This window comes from Blennius ocellaris (genome assembly GCF_963422515.1).
Source record: "Blennius ocellaris genome assembly, chromosome: 7".
Classification (NCBI taxonomy): Eukaryota; Metazoa; Chordata; class Actinopteri; order Blenniiformes; family Blenniidae; genus Blennius; species Blennius ocellaris.
Window position 1 is genome coordinate 23,339,504 of NC_137656.1, and position 25,191 is coordinate 23,364,694.

At 42.8% G+C, this 25,191-nt stretch overlaps 1 protein-coding gene across 1 annotated transcript in view; it reads left to right on the forward strand.

Moving 5' to 3' along the window:
• Positions 1-798: 798 nt before the first annotated feature.
• dock5 (dedicator of cytokinesis 5) overlaps positions 799-25,191 on the forward strand; it is a 39,267-nt gene continuing 14,874 nt past the window's right edge. Inside the window, exons 1-28 of the mRNA XM_080498852.1 lie at positions 799-851; positions 8,816-8,899; positions 9,112-9,152; positions 9,236-9,291; positions 9,551-9,647; positions 9,823-9,971; positions 10,092-10,227; positions 10,323-10,480; positions 11,955-12,036; positions 12,674-12,803; positions 13,480-13,552; positions 15,779-15,921; positions 16,077-16,202; positions 16,339-16,463; positions 17,428-17,526; positions 17,773-17,845; positions 17,963-18,066; positions 18,324-18,504; positions 18,875-18,972; positions 19,542-19,631; positions 21,468-21,568; positions 21,690-21,824; positions 21,918-22,029; positions 22,583-22,653; positions 22,891-22,997; positions 23,194-23,330; positions 24,667-24,762; positions 24,955-25,053. Of these exons, the coding sequence (XP_080354978.1) occupies positions 809-851; positions 8,816-8,899; positions 9,112-9,152; positions 9,236-9,291; positions 9,551-9,647; positions 9,823-9,971; positions 10,092-10,227; positions 10,323-10,480; positions 11,955-12,036; positions 12,674-12,803; positions 13,480-13,552; positions 15,779-15,921; positions 16,077-16,202; positions 16,339-16,463; positions 17,428-17,526; positions 17,773-17,845; positions 17,963-18,066; positions 18,324-18,504; positions 18,875-18,972; positions 19,542-19,631; positions 21,468-21,568; positions 21,690-21,824; positions 21,918-22,029; positions 22,583-22,653; positions 22,891-22,997; positions 23,194-23,330; positions 24,667-24,762; positions 24,955-25,053 (2,946 nt within the window). The 5' untranslated portion in view covers positions 799-808. The remainder of the gene's footprint in view (positions 852-8,815; positions 8,900-9,111; positions 9,153-9,235; positions 9,292-9,550; positions 9,648-9,822; positions 9,972-10,091; positions 10,228-10,322; positions 10,481-11,954; positions 12,037-12,673; positions 12,804-13,479; positions 13,553-15,778; positions 15,922-16,076; positions 16,203-16,338; positions 16,464-17,427; positions 17,527-17,772; positions 17,846-17,962; positions 18,067-18,323; positions 18,505-18,874; positions 18,973-19,541; positions 19,632-21,467; positions 21,569-21,689; positions 21,825-21,917; positions 22,030-22,582; positions 22,654-22,890; positions 22,998-23,193; positions 23,331-24,666; positions 24,763-24,954; positions 25,054-25,191) is intronic.

Here is a 25,191-nt window from a genome sequence, read left to right on the forward strand (position 1 = left end):
AGCCCCAGAAACCTTATGAATACAACGGTATAGAAGACCGATGACACGATTAATTAAAAAACAAAGAGTAAATGGGCAGAAAAGTATTTCAGTGTTTGCTCTGTTATGGGTTAACTCAGTCAGCACGTGCAGCAGCACGGCAGCTCGCAATCCAATCTCATTCTGAATTAAAAACAATAATCTGGCAATAATTTATTTATGACTCATCCCTGATTTATAGCTGTGGCTTCAATTAATTATTGTCCTCTGGACTGTCAAACTGTCCTCAACCCGAGACACTGTCTGGGAGTCCTTGACGCAAAATGAGAGATTGTTCAGTCCCGCTATAATTTCCCCTCAATTCAATTCTCAGCTCATTTGTGGATTTATGGGAAGGTGTTACAGTTATCGACTGGCTGAGGACAGGAAATGTTCTCGGACCTTTGCTGGAGACAAAAAACAAAAATAAAAAAAACTCTTGAAGAAGCGGCGGCGCGCGGCGGGGAGCGTCTGTGGTGCGTTCAGGGACTGGTTTGGAAAGTCCGTGTGTCACACGCCTCTCTCTCTCTCTCTCTCTCTCTCTCTCTCTCTCTCTCTCTCTCTCTCTCTCTCTCTCTCTCTCTCTCTCTCTCTCCCTCTCTCTCTCCCAGGCGTGTTTCTTTCCCCTCCCCTCCCAGTTTACAAGGCATGATGGCGGAACTGTAGACTTTGGGACGAGCAGGAGTTGCGCCGTCCGCCCGCCTTTTAGCAAGTGTATATATTATTATTATTATTTATTTATCCGGACCACTTTCACCCCCCCTCCCTCCCTCCCTCCCCTCCTCCCACTATGACCCGCTGGATTCCCACTAAGAAAGAGAAGTACGGAGTTGGTAAGTGTTCAGTTTTAACTACGCGTGTTGTTTTCTTTTTTCTTTCTGGTTGGAAAAGTGTCGGAGTGAACTCCCAGCAACTACTAACAGAAAGGAAGGACTCCCTCAAGTTTGGCACCACACATTCTATTGATGTTGTTGCTCCACGCCTGGTATTAATATTGTTCCCCACCTTGTTTTCAAGTGCATTTTCCTCTCCTCCCCTCATCCTTCTACAGTGAAACACTTTTAGTTTTCCTCATTTGGTTTTGATAAGAAAGGACTTGAGAGGGGGAGAGAGAGAGAGAGAGAGAGAGAAAAGAAAAAAGAAAGTTGAATGGACATACCAGTCATTCCTGTGCTTAATCTCTCTGAGCGGGATTGTGGAAGTTACAGTGAAGTTAAATGAATCGTCATTTGGCTGAGAGGTACTTTGCACCCCCCCCCCCCCTCAAGGACTCCTGCAGCCACACAAGGGGAGTCACCTCAGTGTGGCTGGACTGTCAGTGAGATAAGAGCCTGCGACTGCTATAAACACAGGAAAAGGCTGGAGAGACTATTTATACTAAGAGGCATTCACTATCAGTCCAATTAACCACGGATGACCATGTTATGTAGGATACACTGCTCACAAGTCTATATGGCATCTGCAGTAAGGTGTGGCTCTTCAGCCTGTGTGTGTGTGTGTGTGTGTGTCGATTTACCTTGAGGGTGTGGAGGGTTATCTGATAGCATGAGCATAAAAGAACAGTAGACTGCATTGGGTCTGTGCACGAACACACACGCACGGAATTAAAAAAAAATCCCAGTCAGGTTCACAGTAATTACTTTACAGCCAGCACAGTTTGGCTGGTCATTGCTGATCTGACTTACTGCTGAAACTCTGCTTAAAGCTGCAGACACCTTCCCCAACATTGTTTCCTGGTTTACAGCAGAGGTCATAAATGCATCTCGCTTGCAGTTTTCCTGAATCAGAGCACGGGACTGAAATACCTCAGCTCCAACCTGGATTCTTTCGTCGACGTTATCTTGGGTTTTTAAATAAACTGTTGTGTTTGGCTGCTGTTGTGCCTGAAAACATTGTTAAGTCCTCGATTTCAGGTGAGAATGTAGGCCTCAGCAGCACAATCCTGCCCTCTCCTTGCTTTATTTTAAATATATATATATATATATATATATTCTGACCTTGTTCTTTCTGCTGATCTTGACACATTCTCTATGTTAATCCTTTCAGATCCCAGTGTGGCTCTCAAAACTGTTGCTCTGCCTGATTGTGTAGACAGCCATTCTCCTGGCATTTGCCTCAAAAACAGAGCAGGAGTCAGTAACACTATACTTAATCCTTAAAATGCCATCGGACCTTGTACACGGGCTTACATTTTTAATCCGATTAGTTAACCCTGACTGCGCTGTAATACAGGCAACTACATTTTTGGATAACAGAAGAGATTGAAGGTTTTTTTTTTTTTTTTTTGTGATAATATCAGTTTCATTATGTAAGCTAAGAAGAATATTCAAATTATATGCAGTTTGAGATGCCACACACTTGAATGGTGATTGAGTGAAACCATGGCGATGAAGTAATACAGCAGCTTTTCATTTAGCATCTTTAAGAGAAGTACTGTACGAGAGGCTCCACTGGAGCGTTGAATTGGCGACAGATAAGGTGTGTGCTGCTCTGCAGGTCTTACAGATAACCTCAGGTGAGGTCACAGGTCGGAGGAGACCGGTAGCTCTACTCTGCAGAATAAAAAAATTAAAAAAGAGTCTTTGGAGTGAAGTTTGGGAGATAAAAGAATGTAGCTGCTCTTCAACTCTGCTTGACACATGTTGCTTGAGGCTACATAAGCTGCAGCTAACATAACACACCCAATCTAAGCAAATCTACCGTGAATGACGCACATTGTAATTGGCTGTGTGTTGGAAACGCAGTGTGATTGGCTGTCATGAGGCTTAAATGCTTGTGACGCCTCTCAGCTTTTCTTTATTTCGGAAGCAAGTTCTAATGCATGTTATGGCTGCATATCTGAAGGAGTGTGATGATGCTTGCTATATGACAGGATGGAGTTTGAATTTGTTGTGATACCGAAAGCTGCGAAACATCTTTTTCAAATCCACTTGTATAAAGAAAAATACCATCTTGTTTTTTTTTTACATTTTTTTTTTATTTGAGATTCTCTCTCAAGCATATTCCATTCACATCATGTCATGCTTCGTGCCACTCAAACCTCGGAATCCAGCTTCATTTACCAAAGAAATGAATGAGTAGTAGTAGCCTACGAATTGCTATTTCTCCTAGAGAAGAAGTCGGCCTGACCTGGGCTCTGACGCTTCATTTATGCTCTTCGTACACACAAATGAGATATGAGCGCTTCAAATAGTGGAAATGTCACTGCTTAGATTGAGTGTAATTAATAATCATTCAGTATTTCAGGCCCCATTTACACGTTTCAAGTGAAAGCGCTTCATTTCTGTGTTTTTGTTTCAGAAAAGTTATGCAACGGCAGAAACGCTGAAAACAATGTCGTTAGCATGCCAGGCTACCAGTCGGTGCATGTTGTTGGTTGTTCTAATGAAAACACACACACGTGCAGAGAACAATATGCTATAAGCATTAATAATGGCAAAGACACGGACATTTGTATGCGCAGACAACCAAGTTGGATTCTTATTCCAGGCTATACTCTAAACCTACCAAGTCCCAGGAGAATATGGACTGGAGGTCATGGCACTCTGGAGGCCGCCATTGTTGTTATTGTCCATCTATTTGTCTACTTGTGTATGTGCATAAGAACTATTTACTATTGCCGTGATTCGCATTCACAATAGCAGCATTTCACAAAGGTTTTCTTCCCCACACACCCACCAACGTTCTCAGAGAGAAGAAAGAAGGCGACGATACCTGCGATGGCAGAAGGTAGAACTGATGTTGCTATTGAGAAGGAGACACAATCAGAGGCTGCGTTGTGTTTGCTCCGTGGGAAACGTCTTGAGGCGTCACAGGGAAAATGTCTATACTCTTCCACGGTTATTAATTTCTAATCTCAACATGGCCCCCGGGGCGACTGGTAGTACTTCTTGGTCCCTGTCCGTACGCTGCCGTGAGACGGATCGACGTGCAGAAGAATGGAATGCAGATGAACGGCTTTGTTCTTATTCCGAAGCGTTTCTCATCAGAAAACATTTACCTCGCTGAACCTGGACGTCGATTACTTGATTGAGTCAGTGTTTCTGCGAATCCAAAAGGTAGCCGTTTTCCAACAGTGGTGCGTCACTGCACTGTCCTGATGGGATGCTCATAAACCAGGAGAATTTCTAAAGTAGAAACAAAAGATGGGTAACGGACCAAAAAAACAAGGATTACACATATTGTAAATGTCTTTTGTCGGGAAAAGAAAACAAAAAAACGTCAAATGCGATGCCCGTGGGCACCTGCTGGCAAAATAATGATCCGTACAAACAATGTGATGTAAAACTTTAATTATTCAGGAAAATTGTAGCAGGGATTCTCTACCCTTGAAGTGGTTCTCTTAGTTTCAGAAAGTCAATAACCCTGCCCCAAACACTACTAAATTAAATTTTTTTAAATGTCCTTACAACACTTACATTTTTTTAGTGATACTTTCTGATTTATCGCCAAAATATGTCAATAAAACCACTCAGAACTTCAGTGGAATCTGAAACTGTGCGAAGCGGCAAACATCCGATCCACTGCGAATCCAAAAGAAATAAAAAAAAAAAACCAAAAGTTTTACGTGAGTCTTGTTAATTGAAATCATTATGAGATCACCAGTAAGCACATCTGGTACCTACTCTGGGCTACAAGATGACACTTTATTCATCTGAATGGAAGCTGCTCGCTGGCGTCCGACCAGGAAAATGTTCCCCAGTGTTCTCTGGTGTGATGCACCGCTCTTTTTGACTCATGGGGGGAAAAAGTGAGATTTCTGTGCACATGAATGTCAGTTATCTGGGTCTTTCAGGGACTTTATTTGAAAGAAAATTGCGATTGTAAAGAGAGTCCGTGTATTTTCTATAGAAGAAATATTCAACATTTTAAAGCTGCTTGATTTCTTTCATATTTCACAAGATTTGTGTCTTCTTTTCTTGTCCTTTGTGATTTACTCAGCAGAGATCCCAGTTGTACTGATGCTGTGTGGCTTTTATATTAAAAGTCTTTGGACCTTCAAACACAATCCTGGCGACCGTGTTGCCTTGGGTTGTGTTTTCAAAAACAGTGTCGGTGTGTGAAGACAGAAAATAAAATCTTTAGACTGTGCTGCATCGGTTAACGTATTTTTCAGGGGCTTCCTGTATTAATCCGATGGTGGCCTATGAAAACTGAGCTAAATCAGCGGTGGATTTAAAATAAAGCCAATTGTAACCTTTGAGGGATGAAAACAAACACTGTTTTTCACTGCATTTTACTCCTAATTAAAAGATATTCCACATACAGCTCTGTGAATGCACATTCACTTGACATTTTTTTTTTCAATTAAAGTAGTCTTTATTTAGCAAATTAACCATCTTAATGAGCTCCCTAACTGAGCTAAAGTGTAAGCATGACAATTCGAAGGTTCAGCAATAACTCTAATGCAGTAATTTTCATTAAGGTAGTTATAATTAGAGCATTTGTTCCGTCACAATAAACCTTTTAAAGCTTACACGCTGTACCCTCACGACTTAGCGGTGGTATTACTTCACAGTTGCTCACGAGCAACAATACCTCCTCCTGTTATTACCTTGAGTTTTCTTCAGGGAGCTGCCTTCAAGTCATTCCAGTCATAAAGACTGACTTATGGCCGTGCCCACTGCGGCCAGATGGGAAGGTTTTCAAGTGCTGCAGCCACTTCTGCTACTTGTTGGTATTATACAATAAACAGGAAGTTCAGTGATGAACTATATATAGCTATTTTCACTGCGGGTGTTACTTACCGTTATCACCGGAATAGATCATTATTATTGCTTCCCTGTTTGCTCATCTTGCAATTTTAAACGTGTCTGCAGCTGCAGACTTGGACATAAGTGTCGACCTTGTTCCCAGTTTTGATGAACTGACCAGATGGTTGGTCAGTTTTGACTTTTAAAGCTTCATATAGGATTATTTACTTCAGTTCTTTAATAACCTGGAGAAAAGTATATGTGCCCCCTGCGTTTGATAAGACAGATGTAATTTCCTCGCTGCTAAATGTTGTACCAAGTTTTTTTCTCCAGAATTTAAAGATCAAACCACGTATGTCTAATTTGATCCTTTTTTTTTTTTTTTTTTTAGATGATTAGCTTTGAACTTGAGAATTAGCTTCCTGATTTACGGATAACCCATAAGGACGCATTAACTGGAGCACAGTTTTAAGAGGTACAGATCATTTCAGGCTGTCTAGACAGTAGAGGGGAGGCAGAAGGGTTTTTCCTTTGAGGCTTTCGGGGTTTTGAAGCCTGCTGCCTGCAGAGAATTGGCTCCAAAACAAACTTTGATATGCTCACTTTTACCAAATGAGTTTACGGAGAGATATTGAGTTTACCTGTCCCTGGTCTATGTCATACATCATTGAATTGTTGCTTCCTGAGGAAAACAATGTTCCCTATATTAGTTGTTGTCCTTTCAATTTGAATTGAAATGCCACCGTTTCTCAGTGTGATTCATTTTATTTTGGCGTGGTTACATCTGAAACTGGATTTTGCTTTGCTCAAGTGCAAATGATGGTTGTTATCTTTGATGCATCACACTTTGTACCATGACTTGCTTTATCATTTTATTTCTTTCATGTGTTAGATTGAAGATCTGTCATGCTGTTTGTCAGACTAAAATGTGTCCGGTCCGTTGTATCTTCGTCCTTTGAATACTAAAGATTTTGTGTCTCACACAACTTTATGGTTTTTACTTTTTCCCTCCTGCACACTCGCCCGGTTTGTTTGTGTTTTCTCATGGCGACAACATAGAATACTTTCTTTATGTCTTGCCTTCACGCCCAGTCAGCGATGCGGACAATAGATTCTTGTTGTATTGTGTTAACTTTGATGAGCTGCCAGCCGTCGCTCAGACTGTTCAGCCGTAGTCTCCTCTAATTGTCGGCTAATCCACTTCCATGGTAAATCATTTAAAGTGAATCGGGATTGCCCTGATTCAACATTATTATGCACATTAGCTTGAACTCCTGTCAATGAAGCCTTATTGGACTTTACGAGAGTCGCTGCAGGCTCAGTATTTGGAGTTAAACAGGAATCTAGCGAGTCTCAGGGTTGCATTCATGAGCTGCGCTGCCACAACTCAGACTGATGCTTTCAGTTTAGACAGTCTGGTATCGCAACACGCTCAAATGAGTTGCGACCACTGGCTCGGTGCCATGCTGTTGCCAGGCCCCAACACTGTGTCGAGTTGTTGAATGGACTATTGTCACTCTCGCCATGACTCGACGGAGTTTTTATTTCTTTAGGTATTGTTCTGACTACATAAGTAATCGGTGGGGATTTGTAGTCTGTGTGGAACTTCCTTTGAAATATATATATAAAAAAAAGCCTGACATTTGTGTGTTTTGATGTGTTTTCAGGGAATGAGACAGAAAGCAAACGTCAATAATGCTGCGGCGTTTCTGCAAATCCCTGATAGACTCCGGTATTTGTTTTTCTTTTGATGACCCGTTGAGGGATCTCACACCGAGGCGTCCTTCACATTAGCCTCTGTCGGTGTCCCCGGACTACTCAGCTGGCAAGGATCTTACCTGATACTATGTGAGCTCATAGGCTTTGCAAAAAAAACCAAAACATCTCTTGACAGGAAACCGCTTCCCCCGTGGACGTGTTTGTCTGCGCAAATTCATGTTATAGAACGCTTGAAATATCTGTCGCTGAAGGAAGAAGCCATGGACAAGGAACGGTAGTCACATTCAGCGATTTGTCAAGTTTTGGTATTCAGACTGAGGTGCGATAAGCCGAGCCAGTTGAAGCGTGCTGTGAAATCTGGCCTCCAGCAACAAGCATTATCACCATGCAAGTCAGGGCAGAGCTCTGCTCATAGCTCCTCTATCTGACTGCGAGAGTGAGCGGCGGCGCACTATTGCAGCTCCCTCAAGTCATGACAAAGACCTTTGCTACGGCGCTGTTTGCCAAGGTTTCTCTTTTGCAATCTCTCTCCGGTAAAGGGGCGTGTTGATGTATGTTTTGTGTGCAGGGGTGTGCTTTTGTACGTCCTCGGCAGCGAGCTTAGAGCGGAAAAAGAATCACTTCCAGGAACGTTGTTAAAATAGCGCCGGTGTCAGGACAGTACCTGCAGTTGAGCTTCAACTGAAAAAACCCAAAATGATCTCAGAGGATTTGATGCCATTGCATTTGAGCTTTGCCTCATAACCAGACGTTGACTGGTTTGAATCCCACTGCTATCGTGTCGACACTGTGTACCTCTGAGAAAGGCCCTCAACCCGCGGCTGCTGAAAAAAGGGCTTCCAGGTTAAACTACATACCAAATCAAACATGTGGGGACCCTGTAAAGGAGGACCTGAAACTTGCTCTATTTCTCTCTCATCATTTTTTGACAGTGACGAGACCGTCTCCAGAAAAGTCCCATTTACTGGAACGATCAACATGGAAGTAGTCAAAAATGCTTACGCAGCTTGAGTCACACAGTTGCACAGTTTGCTTTTTATAAATGGCAGTCAGATGAGAAATAAATGAAAAAGATCAAAATTCTCTTTGCCCAAGTGTCCCGGCTTCCTGTAACAAGGAGGGCGAATTGGGTTTCCTCTTTCAGCGGGAAATTGTGAAGCCGTGATCCATAACTTTTTTTTAAACAGACTTGCTCTCTCTGTGCAATGAGTGATTGAAAAGGGATTTGGGGTTTTTCTTAATCCACTGGACCTTGAGAAGGAACAAAACTCGTCAGTCAAGCTGTCAGCTGAAACTTTTTTCCCCCTCTTTATTTCTGCGAGCATTAACTGTTTTTTCTGAACGTTGCCCGTGTGTAACGAGACACCTCCGTTTCTGTTCTCCAGCCATCTACAACTATGACCCCAGCGGTGAGCAGGAGCTGTGTCTTCAGGTGGGCGACACGGTGCACATACTTGAGAAATTGGAAGGTGAGTGAGTCTGAGCGCACGACAGGCCCCGACAGATCCCTTCTCTCCCTTCTCTGAAGCGAGCTGACGCAGGAGCTGTAAATGAGTTGTTGAACTGACTTGTGCAGTGCATAATGATGTAAATGACATTGTCCTCCCAACACCACCCCTATCTTGTCTACCACCCCTCCCGCGGGCATAACATTTTTCCCGGGTAATTTATATCTCCCCAGGCTGGTATAGGGGCTACACTCTACGCAAGAAATCACAGAAGGTAAGGGGAAATGGGTGTGCTTTATCATCCTGTAACTCATCCTACACACTGATGTTATCGAAATGTTGTTGTTGTTTTTTTAGGGGATTTTCCCAGTTTCCTACATCCACTTGAAGGAGGCTGCCGTAGAGGGAACAGGGTGAGATTATATATCAGTAAACATATCATTTTGATGATAAACCGCTTTGCTTTTAGTTTGTTTTTGGTTTTTTTAACTCCGCCTTGTCATTTGCCAATAACATAGAGGTGCAATTATCATAAGTGAGACTCCGGTAATGCTCTTCTTGGCCGAGAAGTAGAGGCCTCACGCTGTTTATCATGTATTGAAATGACCAAGTGATATGACGTGATGAGACGCCGTTTCATTGTCTTTGTTGTTCTCTTCTTGCGGCTGGTAGCCAGCAGGAAATAATTATTCCTGCAGATTTGCCCCTGGTGCAGGAGCTCGGGGCAACGCTGAGAGAATGGGCACAGATATGGCAGAAGCTCTACGTGGTACGTGTCGAATTCCCCTCACGTGATCCGTCACTCTGTTCTGAGTAGAGTCAGCTCTGTGTGTTTCTCTCTGTTTGTCACTGCTTTGACACTTTTTTCGGTTGAAAAGTTGCACTGCTGTTCATTCCTCTGATAGAACTATTTATAACAAGGTCTGAACGTGTTTGTCTGACAGGCCAACAAAGCCACTCTGTTCAGGAGTGTGCAGCAAATGGCCTACAGCCTCATCGAATATCGATCTCAGATAGTGTCGGGAACGCTGCCCAAGGATGACCTTGTGGAGCTCAAAAAGAAAGTCACAGCAAAGGTTGACTACGGAAACCGGTATGCATCCTTTTTCATTTTTCTTTTTTCTTTTTTCTCATTGCACTGCACTGACTTTCTGTCTGTGATAAGCACCATTGTATAGTTTTATCTGGGTATGTGAACTCACGTGCTGTGCAGGATTCTGGGATTGGACTTGGTGGTGCGAGATGAAGCTGGAAACACTCTCAACCCAGACCAGACCAGTACGGTCAGTCTGTTCCGGGCTCACGAAACCGCCTCCCGCAGCGTCGATGACAGGATACAAGAAGAGAAGGCACGGCTGAATGATACGATACGATACCAACGCACACTTCTTCATCCTCGCAGTTCGTCTATTTTAAATGAACTTCGTTTTTCAATTTTCCGCAGACGCGGCAACAAAACATGGAGATGAGATGTCAGACCCTCTTTAGCACAGTGCACACCTACAGTCTTCTTATGAACCTGAAAAACTTTGTGTGTAACATCGGAGAAGATGCTGAGCTGCTCATGTCCCTCTATGACCCCGACCAGTCCGAATTCATCAGGTTGGTTCATCTTATTCCTGCTAATCAAACAAGGAAATCTAAGAGCTTTAAATCTCTGTCTGTGTAGACTTTGCTGCATTGGTTTGTAGGTCTGTATCCTACTGTCTTTGTTTGCTCATAGGTGCCGCTTGTCAAATATTTCCTTGGCAGAAATTGCGAAGGGAAAAATTTGAAATCACAATTTGCCACGAAGAGTAGTAATAATAGTAATAATATTAATGGATGGGGGTTGAGTGTTATTGTCACATAACTCTGCACAGCCCTGATGCAGAAGCTTCACCGCTGTTTTAGATTAATTCTTAATGCTGGAAGGCTACTCGTTTCAGGCGTTGCTCAGCTGCTGCTTCCTCTGCTTGCTGGTCTAGAAAACAAACAAACCTATTCTCTGGTTAAAACAAAAAAGCCCCCCAAAAAACAAAAATGAAACGTGCCGACATAAATAATAGAAGTGATTAAAACAACCTTTACAATCGAAATGGTGAGCTGACTACATTTTTATGAGTGTTGAAGGTACAAAAACTGAAAACAGTCAATAAGCCGCAGCTCTTAAAGTGCTGTTCTGCTGCTGAACCAGTTATCTGACCCCCCCAGATGCAGCAGGAGTTAAAAACAACAGACCTTTTTTTTTGTTTGTTTCCCAGCACACAGTGAGACTTAATAGCAGGGACATTTCTGGTGTAACTAAACCCATTAATGATGGCTTGTCCTTGCTTTTAGAGGACCAGTTAGGCCAGATATATAGAGAGTACCTGTTTTTGCCAAGTCCAAATGTATTCTGTGACACAAATCTGTTGAAGGAAAGGGCTTTATTTTTCACATATATGGGAAATGTACAGAAAGAAAGAAAAAAAATCAGCATTTTGAGCAATTGGCAGCCACAGTGCAGTGCCTGGGGAGCATTTAGTGGTGAAGGGAATGTCCTCAGTTAGCCACAGTAGTAACTTGTGGGCAGGGGGATTCATATTGGTGAACCTCTGAACACAAGCTCGCTTCTTTAACCACGAGATAACAGATCCCACTCCTGCTCAGGGGGCAGTGGTCGGATTCTATTGACTCCTGTATTATTATTGTCCAAAATACAGAGTTGGGGAAAAAAAAGTACTTGCATTATTTACAGGAGCAGAAGTACAGATACTCGTTTGAAAAGAGTTAAAAATAAAGGTCCTGGATTCTCAACTACAAAAGTTGAAGTGAAGAACACAATAATAGTTTTTTTTTATTGTGTCGTATTCACACTTGTAGGCTCATGTCCACATGTTACAGCTTAGTAATGATCATCATTCAGCTTATCATCATACTCAAGGAAAGTACAGCTACATGAAAAATCTATTTACCGTAATACATTAACAAAGTGTGTGACTCTACACATCTGACAAAACAGACAAGAAATGTCTTTTTTTTTTTTTTATTTTTTAAATCAGTTGCATTTATTTGTCAATTCTTCTAACTGTGACTCCTATTTAAATTCATGCAGTGAGAACTTCCTGGTGCGCTGGGACAGTATGGGGATGCCTAAAGAAATTGAAAAACTCAACAACCTGCCAGCACTGTTCACGGTAACCGAATCCCAACCCGCCGGTCGTAGTCCCTCTGCCGCGGATTCCCACAATCCCAAGACACCGCCTGAACTGTGTGACAAAGAAGACAATTCGCTTGTGGATCGCTCCTAATTTTCCGAGAGTCGCACCGAATGGCTGGCATCCACGGCACATCCTCGGAAATTTGAATGCATTTGCATCGCCATTATGTTGCCGCTGTTTATGTTAACGATGCAGTCAGCAGTTCTGTGCAAACACGTCTCCGTGTCAAACCTGCATGTGTGCCACCGGGAATTAGTGATTGTGGGTGTAATGACACTGCACTGAGCAACACGGACCAAAAAAAAAAATAATAAGTGGTTTGTGAATCATATCTTCTTTCCTCAAGTACACAAGTCAAAACTCTGTTGACTTGACAGAGAATCAGAGACATGAGAAGCAGTTTTTTTTGGGTTTTTTTTTGAAAGAGGGATATTTTGTTGAAGCTTTTTGCTACCTGCTTTTATCTTGTAATGCTTCGCATCTGGCGTGCAGCTTTAGCCATGTGAATGCGCGTAATGACGGGGTAGGGAGAGGGGCTGCGACCTGCTTTTTGTGTCTGCTGCACCTCACCACGAGAAACACTTTGAAAAACCATGTTTTTGTTTTTGCTCAGGACCTGAGCAGCAGTGACTTGATGAGGCAGCGGCTCTTCCTGGTGTGCCAAATCATCAGAGTGGGCAGCATGGAGCTCAAAGAGGGCAAGAAACAAACTGGTGGACTGAGGAGACCTTTCGGTGTGGCTGGTGAGCAGCTTGTTTTTCTCTTTTTCTCTCTCTCTCGCTTTATTTGTTTTTTTTTTTACAAATCTACTGATATTTCTTGAAACAATAAAAAAGTAAATTCGCCCCCAAAAAAAAGAAGAAGCCATTCCTTCTCTGAAGGTACAGCCCCATGAATGGCTGTACTGGGGTGTAGAAATGAGGGATCCATGTGTCGAGCGAAATGGGAACACCTGCTTCCTGACCTAGAAAATGCTTTCGCTCTACCTTGGCGAGAGAGCCGGTGGAAATTGGTTTAGCAACCGTCTTTTTGTTTTTGGCCAGATGATTAGTGGATTTGATGAGAAATGGGTTCCAGCAAATGGACTGAAACCAGAGTCGGAGAGAGAGAGAGAGTGGGAGAGAGAGAGAGAGAACACTGAACTCAGAAGTCGCATTATTTTCAGTCAGGGAAACACTTGAGGTAAAAGAGGCGAGCGGAGCGAGTCGCAGGTATTTTCCTCAATCCGCTTACCGTGCTGGCTTGTCTGCTGTGTCAGGCAACAGGTGAGTGAGCTCCAACACCTGGCTCAGCGTCAGCCGTATAAGAAGGAAACACAGTTTTATAGATAGAGTTGGAAACACAAGTCTTACAGCCATTTGAATATGCACCAAGTAAAGTTTATTTCTGAGTCGACTGCCAGTGTGTTTGTCATTGCAGTGATGGACATAACAGATATCGCCCATGGCAAAACCGACGATGAGGACAAACAGCATTTCATCCCTTTTCAGCAGTGAGTCTTTTGATGCTGTCACACTCCCACCGTTAACCGGCTCAACCTTGTTTTGTAACGGCGCACAACTGTGCTCGAAAAATGGATGAGTAATGGAGCAGGACTCGAGTTATGCATGCGGTTTACGTTTTTTCTTTTCTTTCTTTTTTTCCATGCGCATCTCTTTCAAGGGTGAAAATCGGCTTTCTCCTACAATGTATTTCAAGGACAAATATAAAAAAAATAAACTTTTTGCAGTCCTGACTGTTGCCTCTTCTAAAAGCCTGGCTTCAAGGCCGTGTTCTCATGGCACCGGCACAGTTGGGGGGGATGAGGATGAGGATGAGGATGCGTTCACACAAATCCTAGACGGAAGAACCCCAAAATATCTCCATTGATTCTTGACATCTAAACCCAAATTTCCAACATTCTGCCTCTTTCTTTCTTCTCACTGTGAAACAAATGACTGTGACTTATTGAACAGCGTTCGATTTAAGAATAATGGTTTAACAAGATACAAGATTTTTGCTATTTTTGCTTTGCAATATTGCTTGTCAAATATCAAATATGACTTTCCTTGAAATACTGAAAATATTTGCACTTTTTTTTTTAATCTAACATGATGTTTGCAAATCTGTCCTGAAGCGTAATTCTCGTTTCTCAATACAAAAAAGACTAAGTGTTATCCTGAAAAAGAAAAGATGAAGCTTTCTAACCTTGACAAATGAATTTATATTTCATTAGCTGAGTAACTTCGGCTTCGGTACTCATGAATCAACTAATTGCAAATTAGAAGTGAAAAGGTCATGCATGACAAATTTTCAAACCAACAAAAGATTAAAATAACACCAGGGCTTTTGATAATATTTTTCTTTCAGCTGCTTAAGTGCATCTGAAATGTTGTTGAAGCTTCCACAGCAGTGAAAAAAGTAAAAGGCAAATCATTTAACCAGCCCCTTAATATAGCTGAACCAGGCTGTCAGATGTCTAAAGGAATGTGTCACAGCAGTCCACCGACGATTATTTTGATTTCTGACGAGGAAGCCAGTCCTTAAAACTGACATTTGCTGCAGCCAGATGAGCAGTAAAATCAGAACAAGAGTGCTGACGGAAAGCCAGTTATCTCCACGTGTTTAGAGTAACACAAAACATGTGAGGTGAAATCTCACGTCACATACAATTAACAGGGCAACTAATAACATATAAACTAATATCAGGGCAAAGCAGTCAAACTATTGCATTTCTTGTGCCACTCTTGAGTTATGCAGACGTGACGAAACCTTTCTCCAGAATGTTTCTACCGTCCTCTCCGCCTTTGACCAACCCTCCTCTGTTTACTTTGGCATATTCCCCTCTGTGTGAGTGATTTGTTCCACTGAGATGTCTGCGTGATTCACATTCAGTAACAATGGTCCAAAGAGCCCAGGATTAACCCCATCTGCTTTGAATTAGACTGAATTCAAATAACCTGAGACTAGATAGAAAGTTTCAGGCTATATATTTGATGGTGGAGGGTTTTATTTTATTTTTTTTTCACTCCGGTGTAGTAAATATAAGCATTAATATTGAATCAACCTCCTATCTATAGAGAAGACTAGATAAATCTAAAAGTAATGACTTTCCCCCTCAGCACAGGCAATGGGAGATGTGCATTTTTAGCATACACGTGAGAAAGAACCATCGTAAACATCCATTACTATGATCGTCGACTGTTTTTGTTCAGTCAACACATAAAACATTCAGTGTGATCGTCGCAGTGAGCTAAAAAATGTTTTGCATATGTTGTGCATATATCAGAAAGTAAGTCTGCCTCGTAGCATTCCCAGAAATTATACTGTTTTTTGGTGTTTTTGCTGTGTATGTTGGTCACCGGGATGGAAATAAATTCATTTGTGCTCAAAATTTGCATTTGTGAGACCCTTTTGCTATTCATCAGCAACATTCACAGGACTTTAGAATTTCTATTGAGAAAAAAACCCACCCAGAAGTACAGGTTAAAGTAGACACAAAACTAGTTTGGGGTTTGGTGAAACTCGGCAGCTCAGTACGAGTTTTATTGTGTTGTGTTGCAGTCACTTGAGGTAAGTGGCATGTTGGGAGGAATAATGGCGCATCCCGTCAAGAAAAAAAAAAATCCAGAGCGCTTCACGTTGCCTTTGCAGCTCCTTTTGTCCATTTGTTTGTCACCTGTCAGAGATACTGGCAGCTGACGCTTTTTTGACTCTCTCCCAAATATTCTCCTCCTAGGATAGCTATGGAAACCTACATCCGTCAGAGGCAGCTCATCATGTCACCGCTCATTCCTTCCCGAGTCATCGGAGAGAACGAGCCACTCACGGCCGTCTTCAACAAAGTCATCGCCACGCGGGAGGTCAACCACAAAGGCCAGGGTAAAATCAAGTGCTCGCAGATGGCGTCCTCCCCTGCGACTCCGTAGGGTCGCTCCGAATTGGCCCCTTTGTTTTGAGAAAAAAAAAACCGAGGTGTGAGAGGCCTGCGAGGTGTAGCCTTTGGCGTCTGCCTCATTGGATTTCTTTGCTGGCAGGGCTGTTTGTGACCCTGAAGCTCCTCCCCGGGGATCTCACACAAGTCAGGAAGGACTACTCCCACTTTGTGGACCGCAGCACGGCAATCGTGAGGAAAATGGGCTTTCCAGAAATCATCCTCCCAGGTGGATTAAGGTCTTTGTTGTTGGCCACTGCTCCACATATGCCACGGCCATGCCCATTCTAATTGCTCAGAGAGCCGTGTGAAGGCCCGATAAATTCTCTGCACATCCAGCTGATCATCTGCTGTCCTTCCTCCAGGAAACGTGAGGAATGATATTTATGTAACCTTGCTACAGGGAGAGTTTGATCGTGGTAAAAAGAAGACCCCCAAAAATGTGGAGGTCATACTGAGTGTGCACGACGACGAAGGCAATCCCATGGAGGTAAAATAGAGCCAGTGATTATAGCAAATGTCCTTTAACCTGCTTTTGTAATTAAGATTCATGCACCTACCTTGGTAAGCATCTATTTACTGAGTTTCTCTCATTCTGCTGTAAGTGCCGAACTTTTATGGAAAGCAATATTAACATTTCATGTCAGACCTTTAACCAATATTCTAATTGAACATTTTCATCACACGTACCTTACTGTCCTTTTGCAAATATTTTCATGCTGCTCTGCGATGCAGTCAGGTAAATATTGCAGCGACAAAATCCATAGAGAGTCGGGATGTTGTGCAAAATGTAGATGAAAACAGAAAAAAAATGGATTGATGTGCAATTCATTTTGAACCCATGATTTAATTGGAAAAAAGCTCAAAGTCAACATATCAAGTCCAGTAAATGAGTAATTTCATTGTACGTGGTGATAACGCAGCCAGTTTGAATTTGAATCAAGCAATACATTTGATGTCAGAACAGAAGCATGTTGATTATTCCTGCGACGCATCACCTGAACTGAAGGGGATTGATTTATCTATGTTTGCTTGCTGCATTTAGGATTTCCACAACCTATGTTGTTTTCACGTAATTGCATCCTGTTTGCATCATTCACATTTCGCACATTATCCCGACCTTTCTTTTTTTTCTTCCCACCTGGCCTTGTAAATGTGGTGAAACATCAGCATGTTATCGTTTATTTGTGCGCATGTTTTGCACAGCGGCGTTTGTATTGCGTTTAGTTCAGGGCCACCTCAAAGGATCGACTCCCAGCCTTCTTTTTGTATTGCTAATTATTTTTGACAGTTAAATGACTGACTGTGTTGGTGCTGTCTCATGTTGCTGTTGTAAATATTATACTTTGTTGTCAAAGTTTGTTTGGAAAAAAAGACAAAACATATGCATAGCGACGAGAAAATTGATATTGTTCCTGCCACGCAAACTAATCTTCTTCCTTCAACTCCTGCAGAAAGCCGTATTTCCCGGGGCCGGCTATGATGGCATAACAGAGTACAAGTCTGTTATTTACTACCAGGTGAAGCAGCCTTGTTGGAATGAAACAGTGAAGGTAAGCACATATCAAGGGTTGAGCTTTGTGTGACAAATACGGTATCTCGTGTTCTCTAATTGCTTTTATTTGACTGGATTTGCCTCCACCTAATACAATGAAGTGATCTTTTAGGGAGGGTAAGGGCAGTATGTGTCTTACATACAAATCTCCCAGCAGATAGCATTTTTTTTCCCTTTTCTCAGATGTCTAATCCTGTATTAACACACTCCTTAATTCCCCCAACTTTCATCTGGTCCCTCCAAGGTGACGATTCCCATTGAGGACGTGTGCCGCTGCCACCTGAGGGTGATGTTTCGACACAGATCCTCGCAGGACTGTGAGTGCCCGCGCCGCATTTCTGTGACAAACACCCGCATGTAATCCCTTCCGCCATGCTCCGTACAGTTGGGGTGAGTGAATTTGTTCCTGACTTATGCTCCGGTGCATCTCTCAGCCAGGGACAAATCAGAGAAACCCTTTGGTATGGCCTTCGTCCGGCTCATGAGAGGAGATGGCACCACACTAAGAGATGGCAGACATGAACTTATCGTCTACAAGGTAGCAATGCTCGATGTGGTAGCGATGTTTTCGTATTTTTGTCCTATGTTGACGTCAATTTACTGAGCTTCAAAATCAGCAGGAGAATGTTTATTGCCATAATCTAATTAGACAAAAAAAAAAAAAATTCTCCCCTGAATAGCTGACAGTGGGCGGATGGATTATACATGAATCTTGCCTCAATCAATAAAAATGAAATTAGATCTCTATCGATCAATATGCTTCAGGATTCATTCTCCATTTCATGATTTTCATAGGTTGATGTGAAAAAAGCTGAGGACGCAAAGGTTTATCTCACCTTGCCAGCAACCTGGTCTGAAGTGGAGGAGAAGGAGAAGCAAACTGGGAAGCAGTTTCATCATTCCGGAGTGATTCCTGTGACTAAAGACAGCTTCCAAATCGCCACGCTCACCTGCTCCACCAAACTCACCCAGAATGGTACCCGGGAGCTCATTTCCTTCTCTTTTCCTCTTCTCGCTGTTTCAGGCTGTCTGATAATTAAAAAAAAAAAAAAAAAAAAAAAAGTCCCGTCACAAGTCATCTTTAAGAATTAAAACCGATTCTGTGATTGATAGCATAGCAGTGCCGTCATCGCCGCCTCCCCGACCGATTGCTTTGAAATTAATTAGGCTGATCTGTGTTGCTAATATTTTTTGCTGATGTGTTGATGTGGCCCGGTGCACATCTAATTCAGTTTATATTGAAATTTCAGGCTTTTAATGCAGTTATGTTAACTGATGCCGGAACGCCGCAGGAGCTGTTCCTCCTCGTTTCCATCACGATGTGTTGATCTGGTCTTTTCCCTCAGTGGATCTACTTGGCTTGTTAAACTGGAGGTCAAACCCTGAAGACCTGGACCAGATTTTGCAGAGGCTCATGGAGGTGGAAGGGGGCGAGATTGTCAAAGTAAGGCCACTCACATTCATAGAATTAATTTTTTTTATCGGCCTCACCTATTTCTCAATAATAGGTGCATTATGACTCTCAAGGTTATGCACTCTCCCCCTCCTTTTTTAAAGATTTGAAAAATACCCGGAGTTGCACAGCAACAACATGTGCAAAGCGTATATCGAGGTCACGATCACAAAGCTCAAGAGGCTTTCCAAACAACTCTCATTTCTCCTTGAATTAGTACAAATACTTGTTTGGGAGTTTCAAAGTTAAACATGGAGATTAGCTGTCTGTAAAAAGTGCAAAAGCGAAATGCATAAAGGGAATTTCAACGAGGACAATTAGAATCTGACATATGCCATGCACGTGTTGTTGTGTAACTTTGTTTCTCTGAGTCAACATTGAAATGCAGAGATAGCGTGACCTTTACAGCCCCTTGAGCCACAATATACACGTTAATGATGCATCAGGCTCAAGTAAACTGTACGCGTTCTATTAAAATGCTGTGTTCGGCCTCAGATGTAGATGCCGTGTGATGGTTTCTTGAATGAAACGTCGTTAATGGATCTCCGTTTCATTCGCAGTTCCTCCAGGACACTCTCGACGCTCTGTTCAGCATCATGATGGAGACCTCAGAGAAGGACACTTATGACACGCTGGTGTTCAACGCCCTGGTTAGTTTCGAATGATTTCTGAAGAGTTTTTCATGTCAGTGGAAGCATGGTATCACCGCAGCCAATGGCTGGAAATGAGATAAAATCCAAACATACTTCATAAAACAACTTCAACTTTTCCAACTTTCTCACTGGATTCTTTAAAATGTCAAAGAAAATTACCAGCACTGGTTTTGTAAACACATTTTGGGGAAATGATGCTGTCGGTGCTCGCCTTGGTGATAAACGCATCGCATTTCCTGTGACTGCTTCTTAAAAGCACCTCTGTGTTTTGCCTGTTGAACGTCAAGTGACCAAACAGCTTCAGTGCTTTCACAGTGGTCAGATTTGGAGATGGTCGCTGCCATCTTGTTTGACTTATGATGTGAGAAATCGAACATTCAAGCCCAGGTGTTCGGCTGGGGAAAATGTATCCGTAGTTAAACTCTTTGCTCCATTTCGACGGTTTTCATGTGAACGACCAATCTCACATGCTGTAAATAGTTTTCAAAGATTTCCTGACAAAGTGTCCACACATCTAGATATTGCTCTGTCTCCTTCTGGCAGTTCGTCGGAGGCTCAAAGTCAGTTTTTTTTTTTCCCTAATAGGGGGGCCTTTCTTTGTGGAGTTTGAACGTTATCCCTACGTGTGCAGGTTTTCTCTGAAAAGCCCACAAAATGTGTTTGAAGCCATAATGACTGGAGGCGTGAATATGGGTGCATCCGTCTCTCTCTGCGTTTGCCCTCTGATGCACTGGCAACCCTGTCGTCACTCATAGTCAGCTTGAGTCTGCTTTAGCCCCCCTGAGTTCGATAAAGCAGTATAGAAGACGGATGGATGCAGTCGTCCTTCCCCATAGTGGTTGGCTTCTCATTCTGCCTTCAAATGGGATAATTGAAAACTACCATCAGCACATTTGCTTCTTGCTGCTCTTACACAATGGATTATATGTAATGGCACTTATTAGAACTTGCCCTTTGATATGCAGCCACTTTTTGACTCCATTAACAGAAACTTCAACTCGCGTGTTATCTCGGGCTGATGTATCCTGCTTGTGAAAACATTCTGTGTCTTGTGTATGTGAGCATTATATCAAGATTCGTGATACTGTTGACCTTGTTTTGGAAGCTTACCTGCACAGCCGGGTATTCGGACAAAAGCAGAACGCATGCCGCGGCAGCAATAAAAGCCTCTTCTGCAGGAGGGTTTTCGACCAAGACCACTGCCCAGTTTGTACAATGCCGTGGCCGCTTTATCCACTTGGCTGGCCGCCTTCATCCTTTGCTCTCACACTGTGGAGCTAGCCGCAGTCGGCCATCAGTCACAGTGGTGCGCATACGTTGTATTTCCTGCCACTTTCTTTTTGAATAGCTGAAAACATAAAAAGGGCCAAACGAGAAATCTGTAACATTGGTGTTGTATTGAATAGTACTATGAATGTAGTAGCAGTGGCGTTCATTCAGGCATTGCCACAGGTTGTTCTCGCCTGCAGCGTAGATTTTTACTCCCCATGCCTTTGCTGTTGCGTCTGGGACTGAAATCTCACACACTCAAGGTCAAGATAACCCAGAACACGAGTGTTATCCTTGTAATGAGCACAAAAGTATCACAATTATACTAATTCTAAAATTACCATCACTGTTCAGTGCCTGAGATTCTTTTACATAATGCAAGTGTACAAGTATTCAGGTTAATCTGCATTTGAACGTCTCGTTCCAAATATAATCACGATATGAAATATAACTAGAATGTAAACACACTGAGTGCCACTCTCAAAGAGTGCGCGGGGAAATTAATTCAACAACCACAGGGCTCTAATTACTTTCCTTCGTGTTTCTTTTTTTTTGTTGCATTAGGTATTTATAATCACGCTAATCGGCGACATCAAATTCCAGCACTTCAATCCAGTCCTGGAAACATACATCACCAAGCACTTCAGTGCCACTTTGGCTTACATGTGAGTCCCATCTCCGTCGTTCCCACCTTCCAAGGCTTATGCTGTTTATTTTTAGGTTTTCCTCTCCTCCCACATGCAAATTACCAGCAGACCTTGATGTCTGACTCATTCACTTTGTCAGGAAGCTAACCAGGGTGCTGAACTACTATGTGGGCCACGCCGAGGAGCCCGTCCTGACGGAGAGGCTCTACACGGCACTCAAGGCGCTCAAGTACCTGTTCAGGTTTATTGTGCAGTCTCGAGTTCTCTATCTCAGGTATCGGAGACGCGTCCACACGAGCACCTCGCTCACGCTCTGTTATTCTGAGGATGACTTCTTGTAAATGCACTTCATGGTTTTCGATATCAGATTCTATGGGAACAGTGAAGATGGAGATGCTTTCTTCAATTCCATTCGCACCCTTTTCCTCTCTTTCAACACTCTCATGGACAGACCACTGGATGAGGGAGTGAAGATAAAGGTAACCTGGACATCAAGTTCTTTACCACTCAATCCTTCAGCGCAGTTCTTCTCAGTAAAGACAGACAGACAGACAGACTTTACTGTCTGCCCCAAACAGTGACAGAAATGTATCTTTGACTTGGCCCTAACCAGTAAAATACAACATATTTAAAATGCAACTAAGACAAAAGTGCGAACATAAAGAAAATGTTAAACGGAAACGGGAAACAGTCGCCGATTTAAAAAAGAATATATTTACAGTCCAGTTTCTTATATTCTTATTATTTCATCTTATTTTATTCACAGTAAAGAGTGAAATGCAGTGAGTGAGTCTCTGTGACGATGTTTCATTTCCCCACGCTTGTGTGTAGATAGCTGCAGGGAACCAGCTGTGAAAATGTGTCACACTGTTATTGACTCGAGATTGAAAAGTTGTCCAAATTGACTGTTGATAAGAGCGTGTTTCCTGTTGGCAGTCTCAGCGAGGTGAAGAACAACTTGTCTTACGAGAAAATAAAAGGAAACATCCCGGTGCTTTGGCCTGATGAGACCCGATTCTTTTGCTTTTTCAGGGGGCAATATTGAAGTACCTCCCCAGCATCATTAATGACATCCAGACTGTCTTTGATCCTGTGGAGCTCAGGTAACTCTCCAGAGAGTTTGCACAGCAGGAAATGATAATTGCCTTTCTCAGTGCAAATTATCATATTTACTTCTGTGCGTCGGAGGCGTCGCACTCAATTCTTTCCTCTGTAAAACCAGTCCGTCATGTGTGTTGCTCATTAATTCTCTGTGACTATAATTACTAGATGTGAACTTTGAATGGTGTTAAAATTGTCACAGCTGCTCCTTTGACTCTTCCCTTTGATTCTCGTTTCAGCGTTCTCTTAGCCAAGTTCATTGAGAGCATTCCCGACTCTCAGCTCGTGCGTCAGAAGCTGAGCTGCATGTGTAAAATGGTGGAGAGTGACCTTTTCCGGCAGCCAGGTAGAAGTCCTTAAGGCTCAAAACCACATAATGACATTTCTGGAGAGAAATGTAAAAAGAAAAGAGAGAGAAAAAAAATCTGCATTACACTTGCATGCAAGGCTGTCAGACTGGCTTCGTTAATTTGCTGTGTGATCCAGTGAGGTTTTTTTTTTCCTTTTTTTTCTTTTTTTCTCTCCTTTCTCTGTTGCTACAGATTGTAGAGACGTGCTCCTGCCACTCGTCACGGACCAGCTGAGTGGCCAGCTCGACGACCACTCCAGTAAGCCAGACTATGAGGCCTGCGTTCAACTTCTCAGCACGGTGTTGGATAACCTGGACCGAAAAGACGTGGTGAGGGGGGTGAGGGGGGTGTCAAACAAGGATGGAGATTAGAAGTCTATATGTTCAACACACCCAAATTACACACAGAGTTGTCTGGTGAGAATGAGGTGGTGGGCATAAGCGGCTGAAATGAGTTTTGACCTCGGGGTGGCTGCTAGCTTGCTCAACATTTGACACGGAGTAAAGGAGCTCAAACATTCAGAGTGCTGCCCAGCTAGGAGAACCCCCCCCCCCCCGGTGAGCTTTGGGGACAAGCTGGAGGGATTACAAAGCTCATCTGGCCTGGTTGAACCTTTGAGGTTCCCCCTGGAACAGCTGCAGGATGTTATTAAATCAAACACCGTCTCATATGCTGTGCTGAGCCCACTGCCACACTGACCCACACACAGATAAGCGGTTTAAAATGGACGGATGGGCCACTGGAACATCTAGTCATCCAGTCTGTTTGGACTTTATTCACCCAGCTTTACAAGTGTTTCTCTGGAGGTTTTTTTTTTTTTTTTTTTTTCCTCCACCCTAGTACAGAGCAGATAAATAAAGTTTTTCTTTTGATTATCAGTGCTGCAAAACTACTGTTCTCACAAAGGATGTCAGGATGGATGTTACAGCCGTGATAATCTACAAACCTCATAGGTTTCCTTTGTCAAACATAAAAAAAATGATCACTTCTGTTTCCGTTTGAGGTTCATCCTCACCTTTGTGTGAATATAAAGACCAACGTGCACAGGTGTTATGATGATTTAAGACAAAGGAAAGCACTGAATCCTTATAATTCTGTTTGGCATTTCTGGTTAAAAAATGACTCCAAGAAGAGATAATTTGTCAAGATGATGCTTAAATTTACCGTGAAGTGCGTGATTAATGGTCCATCTGGTATTGTTTTCCATGAAAAGTACTCTCACAATGAAAACGAGGTTTATCCATATCGACTGGAATAGAGAGACCCGCCGCTGCTGGGAGATATAGCTTATATAGAGATTATTTCCATCCACCTATCCATCATTACCACTTTATCCCACTCAGGGTCATGGGGTCTGGAGCCGATCTCAGCTGAGTGGAAAGGCTGAGTTCTTCAGTACACACCTTGGAGTGGATGAATATTTACATTATTTTATCATCGGTTTCTTATTTTCATGGTCATTTTCATTAATACTCTGGGCATTGCTGAAGGGACTGATGGTTTTATAGTGGAGATTAAAATCTTGAAGCGTCTCAACTATGGGTAAATAAATCCGGAGGTGATTTAATTTGGGTGAATCAGTGCTTTGATGCATACAGCAGTCTGTACAATGTGTGTGTAAGTGCATTACGCTGGTCGCTGTGTCTCAGGCTTCTGTTTGTCCAGGGACCAACCAGAGGCCACGTTCAGCTGATAATGGAGCGGCTCCTTCGCAGGGTTAATCGCACTGTCATCAGCATGGAGAGATCCTCTCCCCTCATTGTAAGAGACACGGCAATGTTACAGCTCTAATGCGCCCTTGATAATTCCGTCCTCTGAATTCGTTTGATTATTAATATGACTGACAACCACAGAAGCTAAATTTAGTTAAGTGTTTGAATTATGCGCTGTGAATGCAGTTTTTGTTGTTGAGGGAAATGTTGCTGTGAATAATGGTGGTCCTCTTTGTGGTAGGGCCACTATCTTGCCTGCATGACGGCCATCCTGAAGCAAATGGATGACATGCATTACGCCCACTACATCGGCACCTTCAAGACGAGACAGGATATCATTGTAAGTGTCGCGGTTCCTCCCCTGGTGGCTACATCTTGTCCTGAAACATCTCATCAATCACAGACATTAAACCACCACAGCCACTTACTGCTCCTTAAGGGAATATTGATTATAGACATTTTATGCAATGGATGGGAC